The following is a 22146-nucleotide window of genomic DNA, read 5'->3' as shown; positions in this document are numbered from 1 at the left end:
TAGTGTAAGACTCAATGTATTTTGCAGACTTGAACAAATAAGTTTTTCAGTTTAGCCCCCAAAACCTCTGAACATAATCCAAGAGACAGAAGAATCTCACCTGTAGTGATAAATAAAATCCATCATCTGGACCTGTTTGTTCTTCCCAGATCTTTGTTGCTTCATCCCAAGACATTCCTCTCTCCACACTGATCTGCAAGAGAGCAGTGCAGGGGTATTGGAGTGGGAACAACAATAGTTACACAGGTGGGGACTCAACACATTGTAAAGATCTCCTGGCAAATGTTCTTAGTTCCTACAGAGATGATAAAGGATTAACTTACTGTGTACAGCTCTACATGTCCAGAGGTAGAATATCCAGGAGTTAAAAACTTCTTAACATCTGCCTTCCTCACCTTCTCATCCCCGGAGCCCAAATCTGAAAAGGAAAGCAGAGTTTTACTCTGTTGCTCTGTTCTCTCTGAAGTTCAAGAGCACTGTGAAATGACTTACTCACCTAAGATGCCCATGTCATATCTTCCATTCTTTTTAGCATTTTGAATAACTGCATTTAACGTGTCAGAGAAGTACTGGAACAGAGCATTCTGCTGATGGACTTCCATGCCAAGAATTCGATTCAGAAATTTCCCTATATTGTTGTAATCTTAAAAAATAGTAAGAAATACATGTAATAGGGCAAAGATTAACTTTGATAACCATAAGCCCTCAATCAGTATTCAAAGCCTTACAAACACTATTTAAATACACTCTTTCAGAAATGCAGAAAACATTAGGTTTATCTAAAAAGTGACCTTTTTTGAAGGTTACAAGTTCAGTTCTGCTGCTGGGAACCCACTGTTGTGACACAAGATGTTCCCAGGGACATTCTACAGATACACTGAACACCCAAGTACCTTTATCAAGGGTCAGAATTCCAGATCTGTCCTCCACATTTATCAAGCCTACACCAATCAATCCTTGACGAACATCTAGGAAAGAGAAAGAAGTTCAATCATTGCTGCTTTGCCATCTAAAAATAACCCAGTGAAGCAACAGCTTGTTGAGCCATAGGATCCAATTCCAAAGCCTCTGACAGCCCTCACTTCCCATCACTGCAGTTTCTACCTGACACATCAATAACCAAGACACAGCTTTGCCTTCTGCCCCTGCAGGAAGCCCAGGCAGGGGAAAGCACCAATGGCACCATGCATGAGAACAGTTCCAGCAGGCAATGGGAAAATAAAGCTAAAAATCTGTTTGTAACACACTGGCCAGGCAGATACAGAACATTCCTCACACTGAGAGTTCACAGATCTGGTTTCAAGTGTGAACTTCAGCATTCAAGCAACGCGCACAGACTCTCACTGGGCGTTTACTCCCATCTGTCTCAGCTGATCATTTGAAATTGTAACAATTTTACAGCTCTAGCAGTATTTCCATTTTCTGTGTACTGGAGAAGGACCAAAAGGTAGCTGTCACAGCCTTACCTTTGAAGAAGTCTCCAGGAAAATCAGGAGGAGGTGAGACCATTGGGGAGTCCAAGTTCACAATGGATTTCATAACAATCTCCAGAGCATTTCTGCCATACTGTGTAAAAAAAAGTTGTTCTGTCAATGCCATCCAGTGTTTGTGCCACAGCTCCAGGCACACATGGTTTAACAGGTATTTATAATTCACAATTAAAAGCTTTCTTGTGCAATAGTGAAGGGAACTGTTTATCACCTTTATGTAGTGCAGTTTATAACTGAAAACAGCCCAGTCTTAATTTTTAATTAGAACTGCCAAATTAATCTTTCATTGTGGCTTAAAGGACACACACCATTTACTTAAGACTGATTGTTTGCAAGAGCAGAAAAGTGATTTACACACGTGTGTTCCACATGGCTTCACAAACACAATCATGGGTTACAGAAAGAGGCCTTCCATCAGCAAGGGATGGAGTTAAAGGTAAGGGATGGAGAGGAACCTTCCTCAACAGCTCATCTGTGGAATAAACACCACAGCATGAGTTCCCCAACAGAAACAGAATTGTCACCTTGTTGTCAAAATTGAATCTGCTGAGGTCTCGAGTTTCTGTGGCCCGTCTGTCCCCGTGGGTCAGGGCTCCCTGTCAAGACACATCATTGTCATTAAATATAAAACTTATAAAAAAAAAAGAAATCCAAGTTGCATTTTCTCAAAGGAAGGATCAGACCTCTTGAAACATCTTACCAAACTCTCCAGTCTTTTTGCAACTATAGATGCAAATCTTTGCTCTCCTGCCAGTTCAGAAATGAGGAACACATACTCTGGAGCAGTCACTTGGTTGGATCTATGAGTTCTTCCTGAATAATTAAGCAGAAGCATGTAAATTAGATATGTTCAGTGAAATAGATTTTTTTAATAAAATGTGAACTGTGAAGAGCAAGGACAAAAGGTAGAACTTAATCATGCTTAAAAATCAGTTTCTGCTATAATACAGCAAACAGAAGTACCACAGAGATACTCTAAAAATTGTAGCAACTTCTATAAAGACACTTTATATGTGAATGAAACTCCAAAGTTGCAGCCTAGGCTTGTTTGTGAGGTTTCTTTCAAAGCTTTCAAGACCATAAGCAATGACCACAGACAAAGCTGACTCTGTTCATGGTACAAGAGACTGGAGGGGTCCTTAGGAGGATGCCTGCTCCATCACTCTCCACGTTAGCAGTAAGTTCAGTTATCATTCCTGACTCTGTGGCTCAGGACAGTGAGTGCTTTACCAAACTGCTGGATTGCTCTGTCGGCGCTCCACGGCAGCTCCAGGGTCATGTGCACCCTCCGCCTCTGGTTCTTGGCCCTGCGGTCTGCTTGCAGTGAGATACCAGAGCTGGCAGCCTCTGAGATGATGGCAATGTTCTGTGATGGAGAAAAGAGCTCTTAGCTAGCAATAAATCCAAGATCAAGCTTCAGTTTCCAAAAAAAAAAAAAAAAAAAAAAAAAAAGTATTGTTTTACAACTATTACCAAACATGGGTCTGCAGTGATTTCACTGTTACTCACAAGGCAGAGGGAGGGCAGCAAAGGTGTGGCTTTCTGTATCAGAGTCAGAAATGCTAATGAACTTTTCAGAGTGAAAGGAGGGGGTTTTGCTTTACTTTTCAACAACTCCTCTCTGTGCAAAGACTTGCCATCCCAGAGGGCAGGTCTCCCTGACACTGGCCTGTACTCTGGAGGAAAAGGGGAGGGACACAGGCTTGCTCCAATAGCAAACACCAGAAAAGACAAAATACTGCTGCTAAGGCTGTACAGGGAAGAGGATCCAGCCATTCCAGTGCCTGAATGCATTTGCCTTGAAAGAATGTAAATGTTTGGACTGTGCACAAATCACTTACAAGAACCAGAGTTTTTACCCTCAAGTGTCTCAAGGGACCACACAAGTTCCATGCACAGTGACATTTACTCCATTTGCCCTCTTGTGGCAGCACGGCCCAAGTGAAGCACCGGGAAAGGCTTTCTCCCCCCACTTTTATCAGACACAATTCTATCATTATTCAGGTCAGGATTTTCTTTCAGGGTGCAACATTAAGGGCAGAAGTCACCACACCCAGTGTGACTTCTCAATCCTTGTTAGGGTTAACAGGCCCCACTTTTTCCCTTCACCACTCACTTTTTCATACAGCGGTCTTCCCCACTTCCCAATTTAATTATTTCCTCTTGGAAGGGGAGGTGCACAGTGACCCAGATCAACAAATCAAAGATATGAATCACAAATCTGCCTTGTAAACACATATTGTTTTACAAAACCAGCTGAAGGTGCCAGCTATCAGTTTGGCACATGGGGCCTCAGAGGTCACCCAAACTACAGTCTGACCTTTAAACACACTGATCTGAAAAACAAGCCAGCAAAGTGCTGCTTAACTGGTACTTACACTACCTGCCACTCACTGGTGAACAGCTTAGAGTTACTATGGCATCTGGCACATCTGTCTACAGTCTCTCTGTCAAGGATTACCTTATCTCCATCCATGAACCTCTGCTTCTCTGTGATGTTCAGGATTTCCACGGGCACATCCAGCTCAGACCGTGACTCGTAGGAGATGCTGCCGTCGTCGTTGCTCACCACTCTGCCTTTGCGGCCCGTCATCTTCCGAGGGAGGGAACACAGCCTCAGGGGCAATGCCAAAACCACCCAGCACCAACAGCTCAAAGCAGCATTATTCATCCATGTACCCACATTAAAATGCTCAGTAATTTACTCTGAGAGCAAAACTGCATTATCTGCTATGTGGAATATGACAGAGCAAATCTAGGTAGGAATGATGTTCTATTATGCCGCTGTTCATAAGGGATTTACCAGCAGCACTAAAAAGAGCTAAACAGGCAGCTCAGGCTGCCACTGATTTTAACAGGGTCTTTTAAATCACACTGATGCTGCTACTTGATAAAAACAGGTAGCTTAAAGACATTTTTCTGAAGTTCTTGAGAGATTAATTAATCAGGCTTTTCATCAACACAAAGGTTCTTGACCTCCACTGCCTTGGAGGATGAGCTAAAGCTCCTCTGTTTAATACACACCAGCAGCAAATTGACTACAGCCAGTCAGAGAAACAGCCCAGAGTAAAACAAAAGAGAAACTGGTGTGATTTACCCAACCAGAAGCTATCAAATCTCAGAAATAATGTGTTCACCCACTCACAGCTCCCCCTGTATCCTAACACAATATTCAAATTTCTCTCCTATTGGGAGGCATCAGCAGAGTAACCTCTGCTCTCATTCCTGAGATCACTGTCTAAAACTGATAAACAACCTCTTTAAAAACATACTTTTTTTTCTTAATATGTGATCACCAGCCTACCTCTGCAACATTTTCAGGACCACCCAGTTCATCTATAAGCTCATCCAGTGTATTAGGTGGAAGATCTTCAGCCAGCTTTTCCAGTTTATCCAGCAGTTCTTTTTTCATTTGTTGGGCCCTTTCAACAGCATCCTGACTCGTTACAAAGCTGCTGTTTGTGTTACTGTTTGCTGAAAGTTAAGAAAGACTCTTTGAGATTTAGAATTTTATTGCCTAACTGCTAGGAAATGAATCAACATCAAAGAAAGCTGCTCTTACCAGACGTGTTGGTACTAGAAGTGGTGGTTCCAACAGTGGAAGTGAAGCAGCTGGGTCGTTTGGATCCCAGACCAGAGGCTAGTAAGGCACTTTGAATAGAATCTGGGTCTATGCTTTTCTTCTTTTTCTTTTCTTTATTTTTTTTATGCTCTTTTCTAATCAACCAGGGATCTGAAGTTAAATAAAAGTTTCAAACATTTACTAAGCAGCCATCCATCCCTTTGAAACAAATACATTCTCATTGCATAAAGTGACTTACAAAAGTCTGAATTCCAGTGTACAAAATCTAATTTCACATTCTACTAATTCCACTTCACTGGAACTAAACTACCTGCTCAGTAAACTCATCTGTGGCTCCCTGGAATGTTTGGGAAGACTTTCTGCTTACTCTCTGCAAATACAGCTACTTTCTTGATGAAACACTTAGACTGCCTTACCATCTTCATCATCTTCACTGGATTCATCTCTGAAGGGGTTGAAGTCATCATCGTCTCCAGAACTCAAAAATTTGGAGCTCTCATTGTCACTTTCTTCATTGTCTGAAGCATCAGACTCACTCTCACTCTCATCAGAGCTGCTCCCTGCAAGGCCACCTGTTTTGCGGGCTTTTTTGGATTCTCTGCTTATTTCTTCACCTAATTCCATCATCCCACAAGAAAGAGAAATTAGTTTAAACCTTGTAGTTTACACACTTTGAAGTCTGTTTTACCATACAAACTAGAAAAATATTCAACTTTCAAAAACAGAACCTTTTAAAAGAATCTAGGCTTTAAACAAGACCTCTCTCCCAAGTTTTTAAGATAATCAGTTTGGGAAGGGGTGGTATTAGGCTTCTCTTCATTGAGCCTCAAGATAAAGAAAGTTACTTGAGTGACTACATCAGGAAGTGATCTGACACAGAAAAGGCATTTTGGGATATGGTTCCATAGCAGATCAACCCAATTTTGAGAAAAATTAGCTAAAATTTACATGGTATATTGCTTATCAGCAATATAACATCTATTAATGGCAACCTCTAGCCCTAAGAGATCTGCACTACATTCTCTTTCAAGGATGACTGTACAGATATATCCCCTTTTTTCCCCACACAAAGTTCACTCTTTGGCTCTGAAGTTGCCATTTTCACTGTGGCATTAGTGTAGGAACTCCAGCTTTACCTTTTCGTTTCTTTACTTTGTTCTCCTTGCAAGGGCTGTCCCGGGGTGAATTGTTATTACTCTGAGCAGTCAGGTCAATTCCCAACAAGCTGAACAGCTTCTTCCTGTCAGGAGCTGGAAAGTGCTTCTCAATAAGAGACTGGAATACTCCTCTGTTTAGGAAAAAAGGGTTGCTCAGTGAAATTTGCATTTATTAAAAGTACAAACCTGTAACATTGAACAGCTTCCTTGACTTCTCTGAAGAATGACTCCTTGTGTTGGGCACTCTCTGTATTATCACCCACATTGCTGTATTTGTCACCTTCTTAGAAGTCTGATAAATATCTTTTACAGTGCTGTTACAACTTCTTAAATTTGTTTTTGATAATAAGTGGCATTGCTACTGCCATTTTTAAATTGCTCAACTTAAGTAAAAGATGAAGTTAATAAATTAAGATGTTCAGCAAGGCAGCCTTGGGATTGGCTCTGGTCCCTCTGATCAAAGAGGGAAGTCATGGTCTGTAGCTTGCTCCGGTGTAAATGCAGCACACACTTGGCAGGTCTCCCCATCCTCCCAGTTTGAGAACAGTACGAGCTGTTCACACCTGAAAACATCAGTTTGGAATGCCAGGAGAACCAGGGGACAATCACTGCCTCACCTGAGCAGTGCTGCCAGAGTTTAGGTACAGGCAGCTTCAGTAAAGAACATCACTACTACAGGATTCCCAACCTTCTGTGCACTGATGCACACCTGACACACAGAAGGACAAACGACTACACACACACACACTAAGCTGGATGAAGGTTGGTTTTGTAAAGAACAGTTTTAAAACTCAGTCTTACTTTGCTGTAGAAACAAAGTCATTCAGTTCCCCACCACCTTCCTCCAAAGCTTCCAATGTTCTGGCTTCTCCTGTTGACTGCAGGCCAATGACAACGCACTGAAGAAGAAATGAAAATCAGACACTGTCGCTATGACTGAGCTGTAAGTTTATTCGGCCTGAATTTCTGCTCATTAGATACCATGAGCTACAAAAGCATGCTCCTACTGTGGCTGAAAGTATTTGTATTTTATATATATAAATTTAATCTAATAGCTTTACATTTAAGACAAATGTTTAAAAATCAGTCTTGATCAACTTACTTTGCCATTCTTGATTTCTTCTCGAGCCAGCTGCACCACCCTTTTCACCTTTGAGGCTATGCAAAGGTACTTGAAAAACCTCTGGTGAGCTGACCAGAACTGACCCCACATAGATTTCTTCATGCGCTGCTCGGCATCGATGAGATCAGCCGCCTGCTGAAACCTCTCTCGAGCACTGACCCACTGGACAAGAAAGGGAACATTCAAATTTCAACCAACTGAAACCTCCCAGAAATCAACAGAGAAAGCAAATTTAAAACAGGATTCTTACCAGTTTCACAGATTTATTGTACATTTTAACATATTCCTGTGAGAGCAGAACTTCGTCGATTTTGAAAGTTACACCTGAAAAACTCAACTGTCTGGCTATGTACATTCCTCTCAGCTTCATATCCATAGCAACTATTTCCATGGCACCAACACCTCTAAAATAAAGGAACAATTTAAATCCACATTAGAATTTTCAAGAGGAAGGATTGTTAAAGAAATGCCTCAAACACAACCCCAAGTACATTAGAAAAAAATCCAGCTTATAAATATGAAGGAGTATGTTTTTGAAATAATTTGAAATTTAGTCTCTATATAAAATTGTATCCCTGCCTTGTAAATGTTAAGTGTCTCCCAAGAGGTAAAACTCAGTTACTTTTTTCCCTAATGACCTAGGACGGATTAGGAGACAGTAACTTATAAATTTGAACTGGATAACAAAGTTGGTCCAAATATCAGCAAATTCTTGCATTGTAACTTTATAAACTGCTGATGATTTAAAATACAAACCATTTTAAGTTATTCGGATTTATACTGATATGAAAATTATTTGATTAGTAAGTAACTTCAGTTCTCTTCAACAGCAATACCTTGAGAGCACAGAAGTCACCTGCAGAACAGCTGACTGCTACTCACAGGCTTGGGGCTCTAACTTCATTATTGCTTATTTGATAAGCACCCAGTAATGAAGAGAAGATACACTTGCAGAGTCCAGAAAAACCACATATCATGTAGATGGTAAACAAGATGTATCCTAAATCCTATTGTGGCATTCTGAAGTGTTCAAAATTCTTTTTGAGTAGGCAAAGCAAGATGCTCACCCACCACAGAATGCGGCAGCGGCCTTTTCTCCTGACCTCACATTCAGTACTATTAGTATGTTCTGAAACACCAAGTACCTTGTAACAGCACAAAGAATTTCCCTGAACTGGGTTCTTATGCCAACAAGCACAAGATTTCCTCCTGTTAAATTGCCTATGATGAATGCATAAACATTAGAGGCCTTCTACAAATAGGGAGCCATTAACCACACTGAGCATACTCACTACAATACAGGGTGTTTTCATGGGGAGCAAAGCATTTTGCTTTCCTAACACCCACATTTTCAAGAGGCCTCTTTTCCCAGAAAGCTTTTAAAGCTCTCAAAATTTTCTGTGAACAAAGGAAATATCTTATTTTGCACCACTTACGATAAATAACATTTCTGCTAGATTTAGAAGCCAGAGTTCTTAGTGTGACAGGACATGCTTGTAAAGGAGCACAGAGTGAAGACAAGGAACTGGGAGTACAGTCAGCCACAACCCTGTGCATTCTGCTGTAGGTCTTTGAAACTCTACCTTCTTTCAACAGCCTGAATAAAATCACTGAATTCCCTAAATGGAGTTCCTTCACCCCATATTCCAAGACGGTTCATATATGCCATGTTCCTTGGCTCAGATGCACCTAAAAAGAGAAAGATAAATCTGTACTAGTGCCAGCAAAAACACCCTGAAACATTTAATACAAACCCAGCAGTACATACCTGTGGCACTGGCATAAACAACCCTGGCTTTTGGAAGTTTATTTTGAAGTTCCAATACAGCCAGACCTGTTTTTGTTGGTTTTGATGAACCAACAGGACACAGATTCTTTGCCTTATGACACTCGTCAAATACAATCTGAACTGTAATTAAGGAAAAGCTTTGTCCCACTAATGCACAGAATGAGGAGCTAGAACAGAAGGCAAGAAAATCTACTACTTACAATAGGGGGCAGGTGGAAATTGTAAACTCCAGACACTGGTCATTTTAACTAAAAACCTTGGAAAAATATTTAGATAGTAAATTGCCACACCAGAGTTCTTGAAGATGCTGGTGATGTTCCAAATATATATTTAAACAAATCCATAAAATCTCAATGTAAACTAAAGAGTTCTGAAGGACAACTGTTTAATTTTATAGGTTTGATACAGGAAAAAACCAAACTTCACTCTTTACGAGAGCTGTGTGGCAACAAGTTGATGGTCATATGTTTGGCACAAAGTTTATAAAACTGTAAATGTAATGTTAGAGCATGCACGTGACTGATTGCCATTACAAATAAAGAATACCTAAAAGCCTTTAAAGATATAAGTTTAAATAGCAATTTCATTATAATCAAATGAATTCCAGAAAAAGGATACAACTCCATCAAAGTCTTCACCACACCAGTGAAGGAGCTGCTTTAATCTGGTTTTGTATTTACCACCAGACTGACTTTCCCCAATAAGAGAAGAATAGGTAGCAAAGATGACACCTTTCTTCACACTTCCATTATGTTTGGAAGAAATCTTCCCATACTTGAACTGCAACAAATAGAAATTAGAGAAATGAATCAAGAGAGACTCCTCCTCAATCCCACCTACCAGATGAAGGGATGCTGGTGGTCTCAAACTGAAAGGTGTGAACACTTGGAGCCACCCATAACCCCACACCATGATCAGGGCACAGCTGATGGCAATGTGGTTAAGGGGTTATACAGGGCCTTACTTAAACATAGACTTAAGGAACACTAAATCTGAGGTTTCAGAAGCTCAGCAGCCATACTCTTCAGCTACATGGTTTCCTTACTTTAAATACATTGAAACTAAAATCTCAATTGTATCCCTTTAAGAGCCAATACTTCAAGTGCATTTACAGTTGCTACCATAAAAGATGACTTCTAAAGCCTTATTTTGGAAATTAAGAATTCACAAAGCAAAAATATCAACTTAAACCAAACTTTTAAGTTCAGTGAATTCAATCAGTAATCACACTTTACAATTTAAGCAGGTAATCCAGAGCAGAGGCAGTGTCTCCAAAAATAACTGCACACACCACTGCTGCTTTAATAAATCACTGAGCAGGTCCATTATTCAAGCATTACACACAAAAAGCATGATATATAAAATGTGCACTGAGAGAAAGTAAAAAATTCAAATGCTACAAAGCTTTAAAGATTTAAAGAATATTTCAACTTCTAGAAAATATTCTACTAGTAGTGCCAGTAGTGACTTGAAGTGCAGTTTTTTTTTTTTTTTTAAAAAGCACACATGCTAAGACTTAATCCTACAAGGGGCCTATTTACATGATTAACTTAAAGCTCTGTGTGGTTCTTTGTAAGATTTAGGCCTGTCAAACAAGACCTAGACAGCAAATTTATTGAAATTAGTGCATTCTTGCTCTTAAAACACTCAACATGCACAACTCGTCACTCAAGCGTACCTAAAGGTTTGCCCCAAGTGTACATAGTAAAAAGTTTCCACACCTTGTTTAATGAATGCACCAATATGTTTTTTGCTCCAATATCTCTCAAATCTCTCTCAGCATCGTATTTCAGATCATTTGACACGCTAAACCTGAGGATACAAAACAAAGCACATTCTGTAAGTCACAGCAGGTCAAAGGCAGCCAGTTGCTAGGACATTTGTCAGAAGACAGATGACCCTGGATTTAGGTCATAGAGTCACTGGAGTGTCTGCTCTAACAAATCCTGGCACACTTACCAGACTGCTCTTTTTCTGCCTAACAAGTAATTTTCATAGATTATTCCAGCTATGGTCCTTCCTTTTCCTACACCAGCACCATCACCTATCAAGAATCCAGCTCTGTCTCCATTGGGCAGGAATGTTTCATGTTGCTGTAGGAGAAAGAACAAAAAACTTGTACCCATTCTCCAGAACACATCACAGGGGATTGTCAGAAAAGAGCAAATACAAGACACATCCTATTGGAGGGGACCAGTGGTCCAAGCAAACTCCTGGAAGCAGGAAAAGGGGATTTTATTTAGGGAGAGCACAGCACCCTAACTGCATTGTGTGAGCCATTCCCCCCTTTCTTCCCTCAGCACCCAGAACTGCTCTAAACATCTGTCCAATAATTTGTGCCTTTTCCTAACCCACTGATAGGCTCTTGTGCAGCCTTTTGTAGCAGCAAGACCCAGATATCCACAGTGTGGAATGCAATATTCTGAATCCACCAATTTTAAACCAATCTCCTGTCAGCGTCACCAAGTTCTGTTCTGCTTTTGGTTTTGTGTATCACTCACTTCTTGATGATCTTAACCCTGATTTCATTCCCTTTCCTTTCTCTGCCCTCCAGCCCCAGGTGTCCCAGACTCTTTTCATGAGGTAACTTTTCCCTCCTGTGACCATTTTAGTTGTCCCCTCACTCCACTGCCTCCTTCCCCAGCACACGAAGTGCTGCACACACATCTGGGGTGGGAACACTGAAATTTAACCCAGCAGCAAAATAACACCCAGTGCTGCTCTCTATTCCTTCCCAAGGATGTCAAACAGGGCTGGCTTTCTCAGCCTGCTGCTGCTGCAGCCATTAAATTACTCCAGAGAAATAAAAATGACTAACATGTTCTAAGACAGTTAAAAGATCCCCATCATGGAAGTGGTTTAGAGGAAATTTTCCTGGGTGTATTACCTCACATTTATCTGAGCTGAAGCTCACCTGCCATCTTCTAATGCAACTCAAACCTTTAAGCTCTTATTATTTTATCTCCTTGTAAAACTGACATAGCTGCACTAGTCAGATTTTAGTTTTTCTTCTTAAATTCTCTGTTAGCTTTTAAGCTGTGCTGATGTCTGGCATACCTGGGCTGCATAAGTGATTGCTTCCAGCTGCAAAGCTGACAACCAGCCACTGTCAATGGTTTCCTCTGATATTGATGTCTGGTACCACACATCAGGAGGAGTCACACTGGATAAGGAGCTGGTTTCCACCACTGGGTCAGGGTGACGCAGACCAATTTTTACTGGTGGAGAAAGAAGGGGAAGGAAGGCAGAAGTTGAAAACAAAATACAGAGTTCTGTTGCTGCAGCACAAGTTAATATATTTACCCAAACAACTTGCAATTGTGATTGCAAGGGCTGAACTCAACAACGAGAATGTTTCATTGCAACAATCTGTCAAGTGTTAAACTGCACTGCATATGAAGGAACACATTAATCTGAATTTATAACTGCAATCCTAACTTCCTCTTCTCACCACCTTCCCAGAATTTTTGTGATTAGATAAAATTCACTTTACAGAAAATTAAAGTATTTGTGTACTTGACTTGTTTGAGAAAAACCAGTCTGAACCTTGTTTTCTCAAAAAGGCCAGAAGCAGCCTCAGGATGCCAGAATCACAAAAGCAACATTCTTCTCACTATTTATATAGTGCCATTTTAAGCAGAATGAGAAAAGATTTAGAACAGACATGGTTTAATTGCTGACAGATCTCATCAGTAACAATAAAAATTAACCATTTAGCTACAAACTCTCAGCAAAAAGCCTTGCTTTTACAGCAGGTCACTGAATTCAGCAAACAAGATAACAGCTTGTTGTCAATGGGTACAATAAAGAAAAGAGAAAAAAGAGGAGATGGCAATTAACAGCAGTAAAAGATTCACTCAAAAACCAGCCAGTCCTAAGTAGTCAGGCAGGAACAATGCAGGAAGAATGTACTTAGGGTGATTTCACACCAAAATACTCAAACTAGATTCCTAAGTGTAGCAGTGAGCACTGAATCCCTTCACAAAATTTCCTCTGCTGAGGCACAAGGCATCTTAACAGAGGTAAAAAAACAGGCCTGATTTTAGTTCATCAGTCACATCTGTAAAACAAATACTGCTCAATGATACTGAAGAACTCCTCTTTAAAAATTCACTTATCTTCCAAATCTAGCATTTACAGAGGATAAATTTCCTAGGAAAACCCACAACACATTCAGGTCCTGTTAACTTCAGACAGTATCTATCTTCTGTGTTAGTAATAACACAGGAGTAAAAAAAATGAACTCTCAAAACATTCAGCCTTTTGATGTAACAGAAGATCAGGTCATACATTTTATTGGCATATATTCAGCATAGGTCTCTGCATGGCCCATTTCTTCTTCATCTTCCTCCTCGGGTTCCTCCTCTTCTTTTACTGCTGGCACTTTCTAGAATTGAAAAATACTTGTGTTAGTTCAACAGCACATGTTAATATTCCATCTCCTGGAAATTAACATGAGAAAAGAAATGAGGACAAACTTCAATGTTTTAACACATGTAGGGAACAAACCAGTGAATCGCTGGGAAACTACACACAAATGCAGATTTCTTACACTCTGAACAACCCTCTAAAGACAATAAGTCAGAGAACTTCCTCTTCTTTGCAAAGAGATCAAGCACTCCAAACTCACATAAGCAGAATTAAAAAGAAATTCTTCTTACTGCATATTAAAACCTGACTATGACTTAAAGGAAATTGCCTTGAAAACATGACAGCCCTAATGTTCAAGTACCCCCTGGAGTGCCCTGCAGTTCCACATCCATGACACCATTCCACAACTATAGAGTTAAATTATCAGTTCTGTCCAGTATTCTCTGAAACCTGACAGTTGCCCATTTACTGTGACCCTGGCCAATGTAAACATATAAATATTTGTAAAGCACTCAACAGATGAAAAATCAAACATCTGCCACAACTACTGATGTTTAATACAAAGAAGTGATCTGAAAAGCCCTTCTGTATGGCAGTCACTGAGGAGCACAGTTCTTCCCAAACATCAGCCTGAGTCTAGATATCAGTGAAGATGCCAAAACTCCAACGTTTACAGCATCAGAAGGTAATTTTATTACATTTAGAAAATTGAATGATATTCAATTTAAATCTTCAATTTAACTGCCCAGAAGCACAGCCATGCTAGGGGGAAGTCTTTCAGTTTCCTCACTGCTAGCAATTTCAAAAGAAAATGTTTTAACCCAGAGGAAATGCTGCGCTTATCACCTTTAATCAGAGCCACACCCTTCTTGGCCCACAGCAGCTTCTGCTAATGACAGTAATTTCTTGAAATTGTCATTTATATCTAAGCTCAGCACAGCTGTTAACTTCACTCATCTAACCAAGTTTCATCTTGTGGAGCAACTGACCTTTTGAACAAACAGATGCACTTGACAGTTCCACCACACACAAGACAAGTATGAGTAACTCCTGGAACTGGCCACAACTGTTTATGGGCAGCAACACATTGGTTTGGCAAATGAATCATTTGTGCCACTTACCACAGTTGGTGAAAAACTTCTCATTTTAATGTCATTTATCCATATCCTTGCTACCTCTTTTGTGGAAGCCTCCTTCTTCACTGCACCATTGCTTAGGTCAGCTGCAAAAGAAAAGCTGTGGTTTACAGAATTCCCTCCAAACATCAACTCACATTAACATGCTGCTCTATTAATGAGCTGAAAGAGAAGTTTAAAGTAACGAGGAGCACAATGATGCTTCAAGAACAAATTTGTAACAGGATCCTTTAAGAAGACCATTTATTAACCTTCCTGTCTTCAGTCACAATTGCAAGGAACTAGGAATAGGGCTCAGTACACAACTAAAATAATTTGCATAAGGATGGATGCGAAATACTGAAAGCAGCTGTCAGGCTTCCATCATATCAATGCATGTAATAAACTTAGCATAATTGCCCCTAAAAACAATTAGGGCACTTGCACAAATAAATGTTTTCCTCAAAGGCACTGCATAATTTAACTTCTTAATATTTCCCATCTAGAAGTCCTGCTGCCTGAATTATATGAAAAGACCATTTTCCTTTCAAGAGCTTCTCTTTTCCACAAGTATTTGCCATTTTTTAAAAATAAACACAAGGAAAGATCCAGAGACACAGGAACACAAATAAGATCAGGAATGCAGTTCTAGAAGTTGCAGGTCTCCTTTCACTTTACACAGAAGCTACAGATTGCACTGTTTTCTGCAGCTGTGCCACCTCAACAGTTACTGTGTGCTGGTGTCACCTATTCTGTGCTTCTCTGAGTTTTCACTTGGTTTAATAAAACTTGACTTATCCCCTTCTGCTTTCTCCCCTCCTCTTCCTCACTTCCTTTTCTCCCTGCCCCAGCTTCAGTTCATGTCCCAACTTGGGTTTTGGCAGCCACTCCCTAAGAGAAAGCAATGACACAAGGAGGGACATTCTGCTTTTTGTTTCAGTTCTAACTAACTGACAGCTCCTGCACTGCACTCTCTCTGCACACAGAAAAATAGGTTATGCCAACCACACCTATAAAATCAGCAAAGCTTGTTTCAGAGACAATGAAAATAACAGAAATCCACAAAATGCCTGTGTATCTTTCAGAAAAAAAAAGCAGCACTGAAGATATTTTCTAACTGAACTAGTCTGATCTTAACACGCTAAAATCAGAACAACTTGAAAGAGTTAGTTACACACACATGCAGCTTTTTCCTTACACAAGCTGACCACATGTTAGAAATAACATACACGGAAATATTATGGAAGAAATCACAACATGAGGATTTGGAGTGTGGTAACAAAGGACTTGTGGCATTTAACTTACTGCAGCACTTCAGAAGTAACATGAAAATAAACAGCAAGTTTTTAGGACTTAATTTCTTAAACAATAGATTTGATGCCTCCAATGAAACAAAGGGACAGATTTTCCTTTTGCAGGAGACAAACCACACAAACACCTTATGTGCTACAAATGTAGTTTGGAAGATGCTAAGTAGAAAAGAGTTTTAGTTTGTTGTATTTCTAAGCACATGCTAGAACAGGAACTGGTGGAGACTCCAGTAACATAACTAACAGACTTCAGTAATGTTCACAAAATACTTGTACCAATTTTACAGCTGCAATCTGTCATTTTCCTTGTCCCATGCCACAAATTAAGAGTTGAAAATTTAAACTGTTATTTCATACTTCTCTGCCCTGAATTCCAACACTACTACAGTTAGAATGAATTTTATTAGGCTTCCTGAACCACTTTACCAGGATATTGTACTAATCAATGAAAATCCACCATGTGCAAAGATCTGTTATTCCACTATTTAAATAAATACTGTAATCACAAAGAAAGCAAACTCACTCGCTGCTGTCGCTACAGGTTGGGCAATATTAGGAGGTGGCTTCAATTTCATGAGTTCATTAAGACTGTTGTTCTTGAGCAGATCTTTCAGCTGAATCTGGTCCTTGGAAGGTGCAGTGGTCAAGGCATTGCGAACTGCTGGTGCTGCCACCGAGGGCCGGGTGGTTGTGCTGGTCTGGATGATCTTTGCTACAGTGATCGTCTGCCGCGAGGTCGTCACAGGCGTCGTTTTTGTCACCACTATGGTTGTCCCCAGAGTTGGAAGCTGATTTATTTGATTCAGCACAAAGGTTGTGGTGGATGGTGGTTGCTGGCAACAAAGAAGCAGGAAATTTTCAGAAAACAGTCAAAAAGAAAGAGCAAGCAAACTTTATTACACTTCGTTGAGCACACAGGATACACCAGTTTTTAGAAGACACTTGTCTGTCTTCAAATAACATGCTGAAGGTGCCAGAGTAATATCTTGTGCTGCAACAGTCTGAGCAAAAGTTATTTCTGAATACATTGTACGTATTTCAGAAGTTTTTTTTTTTTTAGATTTTAAGGTAAAGGAAAAAAAAACCCAAAAAATTCATCACCCATGACCACTACAGTTTCCTCCATATCTGATAAAGCCAGTCCAACCCACTGCTGGCCAAGGCTTGGCCACTCAGTGTCACTGGCAGTGCCTGTGAGAAGGCATTTGTTTAACAACAGGCAAAAACTGTTACACCATCAGCAGCTGGGATGGAGGAGTGAGAATATGTGAGAAAACCCTGCAGACACCAAGGTCAGTGAAGAAAGGGGAGGAGGCACCCCAGGTATGGAGCAGGGACTCCCCTGCAGCCCTTGGAGGACCCATGGATGTCAGGAGTGAAGCTGAGCCCAGGACAAAGGAAGGAGTGGGGAGAAGGTATTTTTAGATTTGTTCTTCTCATTTTCCTCCTCCATTGTTAACTGGCAATGAATTAATTTCCTTGAGTTGAGTCTGGTTTGCCCATGACAAATTGCTGCTCTCCCTGTCCTTATCTCAACCCATGAGCCTTTCACCATGGTTTTTCAGCCTTTGTGCAGCTGAGGTGGAGGAGGTGGAGCAGCTTTGTGGGCACCTGGTGGCCAGCCCAAGCTGAGCCCCCTCCCCAGCCAAACCCCAAACCCTGGAGCAGCAGCTCAGCTCTTACCCGAACATTTAACAGGGCTGGAGTGGAGACAGTCTCTGGTTCTTGTTTGACAGCAGCTGCAGCCTCAGTGTCCAGCCCCAGCTCCAAGGCGCTGAGCGGCACCGACTGCAGAGGGAAGGAAGCAAACAAGGCAGCAGGAATAAAACCTTCAGGCTTTTGTTCCAGGCTGTGCCTCAAGTGGCTACACTCTGGCAGAGTGAAGGCCATCATGGAGCTTAAACGTGGTATTCCATTACACTTTTTATGCATTTTATTGCAGAGCAGCTAGACCCCAATGACATGAGAGCTCTCCATGGATACCTGGCATTATGTCCCCATGTCATGCCAGAATTAAGCACATTTCTGTCTGTACTGACCTCAAGTGTTTGACATTGCTTTTCTGTATGGAAGTTTAAAATTAATTCACAAGCCATTTTCCAATTTCAGTACTATGAAGCAAGAAACTTCAGAAAACTCCACATGCTTGAACCACTTGCCATGCACACCATCCCCTTTAACCCCTTCATCACAGCAAACCCAAACTCTAACAAATCCCTGTTCTTGTTTTAACCTGCTGAACAGCTGGAGTTGGTGCTGGATTAGCAAGAACCACGTCTGGAGAGTCAATATCAAAGAGATCATTTGGACTGATTCCACTCTCACTCAAAGCAGCAAGCAACAGATCTTGTCCTGGCTCCACCATCTCTGAAAAAAAAAAAAAAGAAAAAAAGAAAAAAAGAAATGAAACCGTAAGTACAAGTACATTTAACTATGATTTATTTTTTGCCCACACACAACTCCATTTCCTGCATTTAAAGGCATTCACAGTGCAGTCTCTTGTACACAGTCACTTTCTAGATGTGTGCTGGTTCTTTAGTTTATTTGTAGGCTTTTCAACATACCACATTTAAAAGCAGGGAGAATTAAAGTTTATGGGTGTGATAGCATTTTGTGTAGTAAACTTAAGAGACCTTTTCTAGTCTTTGAGGCACTACATTTTCAAGGATTGCAAGAAATACCAAGAGCAGAAATAGTGAGACCATGTAATGCTAATTATCCATCTTTGTCAGTGAAACAACTGCACGAGGGAAGCACAATTAAAACTCATTTACTTTATCTTGTAACAAGTTAGTGATAAAGAGCTTATAAGGAAAGCTTTAATTTCTTGCTTGCCCTTACATTAGGTTACATTCATTCACTGGAGAAATTTTGTTTTGCTTAGTGGAGAGAACAAATGTGCCACTATTGTGGTATGTAAGTGCTTATTAAATAGGACACTAACATCAGGTCACAGACTCCTTTATGTGTAGGACAAGCAAAACTAATTTCAAAAAGCTATTCTAGACAGCATAAAAACTTATTAAAAAGCCAAATACTCCATATTTAAAGATGAAGAGAGGAGATAACACATTTCACTTGCTTAAGAAGGAAACCCATCTGCCTCAGTATTAAGAAAAAAATTAAATTATCTCACAGAACTTGAGCTGTTGCTTATACAGTCTAAAATACACCTCAAGCAGATCTTAATTTCATTCACCCTCCACACCCCTTAACACCCACTGGGAATAAAACATTGGAACCCAATGAAGCCAAACACCTACTCTAAATAGGTAAGAGGACAAAATTATTTGTTGGCATTTTAGATGTTCATTCACAGGACTCCAGAACAGCATTCCCTTGCTTGTCCCTTGGACATGCACAGCTGAGCCACATCCAGCTGGCTGCTCACACATCTTCCTCAGCACTTTTAGCAGAACAGGTAATTCTTGTAATAAGCTGAGCCTCAGGCACTCAGTTCTTACTCTCCCCAGTTTTAGTCTGTGCAATAGCAGGGAGAAACCTTTTGGTTGTGGATTCATACTCACAATTCATGAGATGGTGGCACCACAAGTGCAAGATACTGGGACAAGGGGAAGATGCATTTTAATGTAGCAAAGACTCAAAGCAACAAACAATTGGTGGGACTGCTACTGACCACACACAGACCCACCAAACACCATTTGCTTCTCAGAACCTGACTTCTTTCTTAAAGGTATTTGAGGTGAGTAAATAAATTTGCAGAATGGCCTTGTTTGTTGCTATGAGGTACAGAAAATATTAAGAAGTCATCTAGCACACTTAATTGATGTGGCAGCAGCACTTAAGGATGTCACCACGCACCAGCCTGTCTCCCAGAATCCTGAATGGGTCAACCAAAGTGCTAAGACCTGACCTTCAGTTTCACCTTCATTCTAGAAAGATTGTGCTGTCTCTCTCAAAAAAGGGGACTACATATGCACATTAATCAGACAGGATAAATCCTTCATTTTCAGCAGACTAAAATCTTAACAGTGACCATCACATCCAGGTTTAGAAGCCTGCAGCTTTGTTTGCTAACCAGAAACAGGTGAGGGGAGGAAGGTTTAAGTCTGCAGATGAGATTTTTGTTTATCAGTACTTTTGGTGTTCAGAACTTGAGAGCAGCTACTGAAGATGAATTTCTCTACAGAAGGGGAATTCACACAGGTCACCCCATCAAAACAGCTCCAAAACACTTAAAAATCACAACTTCCATTTGGGAAAGAGGCATGAGCACCCTTGCACACAGGGCAACAACTCTGCTCAAAGGACAAATAAACTGTCTAAATGTACAATTCAAAACCATCAGTTAAGTCATTCCTTAGTCTGTATGGAGTTGTGCTCACCCCACTGCCAAATGAAGACATGACCAAAACTTGGTTGAAAGTTAAGGGACTGGACTAAATAGAGGCATAAAAAGGCAGAAGCAGCAGAAGTTTGGGGCTTTTCTCTTAAGAGAAGTAAGAAAAAATGAAAAGACTCGAGAAGTCTGAGTCTGCTCTCACAATACAGGAATGAAAGGCCTTTCTATGAAGTTGAGACTCAAAGCAAAACCAAAGCTAGAAGAAAAGCCCACACCAACACCACAAAAAACATCTTCCCCAGCCACCCTGCAAGGGTGTCACAACCCATCCCATCTGTTTCATGTCCAGTTTAACATTTCCACGATGCCACTGACCCCAACATGTTTAACCTTTAAAAACATGATGGCTGAGACTTAGAAGTTTCAGAGTTCAGAAAAAAAAAAACCAACTCATAGCAGGAATGCTTTAGTTGCTTATTTCAAAGTTTTCAGTAATGACTAGTGATAGAAACTAGCAAAGCAATTCCTACAATTTCAGAGTAAATATCTCCAGTTTAGAAACTCTCTTTCTAGCAAAGCTGTTTTCATCTAAGAAGTCCCCCAGCTGCACCCCTCTCCTGACACCCCAAATTTTAAGTCTTAAAAATTCATGGTTGCTCACAACCCAGCAAAAAGCTCAGTAAAACAACAGCAATTGTTTGTCTGTCAGTTTGGACAATGAAAGTTTGACTAGTTTCACTTATTTTGTTTCTGTACAGTAGGAACAAAGCTGCATTGTTTGGAACAAAAGGAATTCTGAACTTCTAGACTTTTTACATTAGAAGTCACTGAATACTTAGCACCAATTTTAGCCTTTGTGCAACCTCCAAGCACCAATACTGCCCGCCCTCCTCATTGTAATTTAACAAGGAAATTAAATGAGGAAGAAAAAACATACAGGAGAAGCTGCATTGTGGTAACATTTTATTTTCTGTAGCACATGCTGGTTAAGCTTAAAACATTATCAGGCTGAAGCAGCTCCATAATCTTGCAAGGTAGGAGGCTCCTCAGCTCACACAAGTGAAAGTGACTTTATCAAGCTCTGCAGCTCAGCCTTGGCAATACTATATAAGGACCTGTTTGCCACATCTTCAAAATCTCCGAAAGAAAATACTTATTAAAAAGTTGTGAATATTACAAGCTGTTCCCTGAGGATTTCATCACTCAAAGAACTGTTTTGAGCATGTAGAATCTTGCAGATAAGATTGTCTATGTTTAGTGAGGTAATCCAATGTCACTGAGCAAGAATCAGCCTATTAAATGAAACTTAAAAAATGTATTTATAAAATTTCAACAGTAGTAATATCTTAATTACTTTCTTTGTATGAAGTAAAAACAAAATGGTATTTCAAGAAGGGCCACCAAAACACACCAAACATTTCTGTAAGGTGCTCTCCTGATGAAGAACATAGCTTAAAACTTTGATAAAGAGACAGTTTTGTGATCACTGCACATTATGTAAATAATTCCTGATTTAAAGATACAAAATCAGAATGCCATGTTTAATATCATGTCATGTATCCATGCCAACCTGGCTCTCTCTCTCTCCTTCCATTTTAGCTTTGGTACAAAGAAACAAAACAAAAAAAGAAAAAAAAAAGATTCTAAAACACATGTCAAGCAACCTGCTCTGTTTGCCCTGAGAAACATAATGGTAGAATCCCAAACAATGAAAAGCCTTTTGATTTTCAGGTCTGTGAGTTACACACAGTAACACTGCATGCCTGAAGTGCTTATTTAAAACCCATAATCAATTACAGCAGCAGAAGTTGCTCCAAACCAAACAGCACGATCAAGCAGGCACTGCTGTTCCGAGCCCTTCCACACGTGGGGCAGCCCTGGCTGCGAGTCCTGCCTGGGGCACAG

At 40.3% G+C, this 22146-nt stretch overlaps 1 protein-coding gene across 4 annotated transcripts in view; it reads right to left on the bottom strand.

Annotated features, from left to right (window-relative positions):
• SBNO1 (strawberry notch homolog 1) overlaps window positions 1-22146 on the bottom strand; it is a 31198-nt gene that overhangs the window by 6495 nt on the left and 2557 nt on the right. For 3 of the 4 annotated variants that reach the window (XM_059485386.1, XM_059485387.1, XM_059485388.1), the window contains exons 2-28: window positions 18172-18305; window positions 17622-17726; window positions 16462-16771; window positions 14635-14735; window positions 13433-13529; window positions 12200-12360; window positions 11102-11235; window positions 10864-10954; window positions 9761-9922; window positions 9122-9257; window positions 8937-9042; window positions 7604-7757; window positions 7333-7515; window positions 7032-7129; window positions 6210-6361; window positions 5490-5687; window positions 5053-5223; window positions 4795-4964; window positions 3952-4083; window positions 2721-2856; window positions 2191-2303; window positions 2015-2086; window positions 1467-1566; window positions 894-968; window positions 497-643; window positions 324-418; window positions 101-193 (exon numbers count right to left, since the gene is read on the bottom strand). In XM_059485386.1, the coding sequence (XP_059341369.1) occupies window positions 101-193; window positions 324-418; window positions 497-643; window positions 894-968; window positions 1467-1566; window positions 2015-2086; window positions 2191-2303; window positions 2721-2856; window positions 3952-4083; window positions 4795-4964; window positions 5053-5223; window positions 5490-5687; window positions 6210-6361; window positions 7032-7129; window positions 7333-7515; window positions 7604-7757; window positions 8937-9042; window positions 9122-9257; window positions 9761-9922; window positions 10864-10954; window positions 11102-11235; window positions 12200-12360; window positions 13433-13529; window positions 14635-14735; window positions 16462-16771; window positions 17622-17726; window positions 18172-18303 (3624 nt within the window). In that variant the 5' untranslated portion in view covers window positions 18304-18305. Of the gene's footprint in view, window positions 1-100; window positions 194-323; window positions 419-496; window positions 644-893; window positions 969-1466; window positions 1567-2014; window positions 2087-2190; window positions 2304-2720; window positions 2857-3951; window positions 4084-4794; window positions 4965-5052; window positions 5224-5489; window positions 5688-6209; window positions 6362-7031; window positions 7130-7332; window positions 7516-7603; window positions 7758-8936; window positions 9043-9121; window positions 9258-9760; window positions 9923-10863; window positions 10955-11101; window positions 11236-12199; window positions 12361-13432; window positions 13530-14634; window positions 14736-16461; window positions 16772-17621; window positions 17727-18171; window positions 18306-22146 lie in introns of those variants that run through there. The other variant, XM_059485389.1, reaches the window with a different exon arrangement.

The sequence above is a fragment of the Ammospiza nelsoni genome, chromosome 18 (genome assembly GCF_027579445.1).
Source record: "Ammospiza nelsoni isolate bAmmNel1 chromosome 18, bAmmNel1.pri, whole genome shotgun sequence".
In the NCBI taxonomy this organism is placed as follows: domain Eukaryota; kingdom Metazoa; phylum Chordata; class Aves; order Passeriformes; family Passerellidae; genus Ammospiza; species Ammospiza nelsoni.
This window is presented reverse-complemented; position numbering and strand designations above follow the sequence as displayed.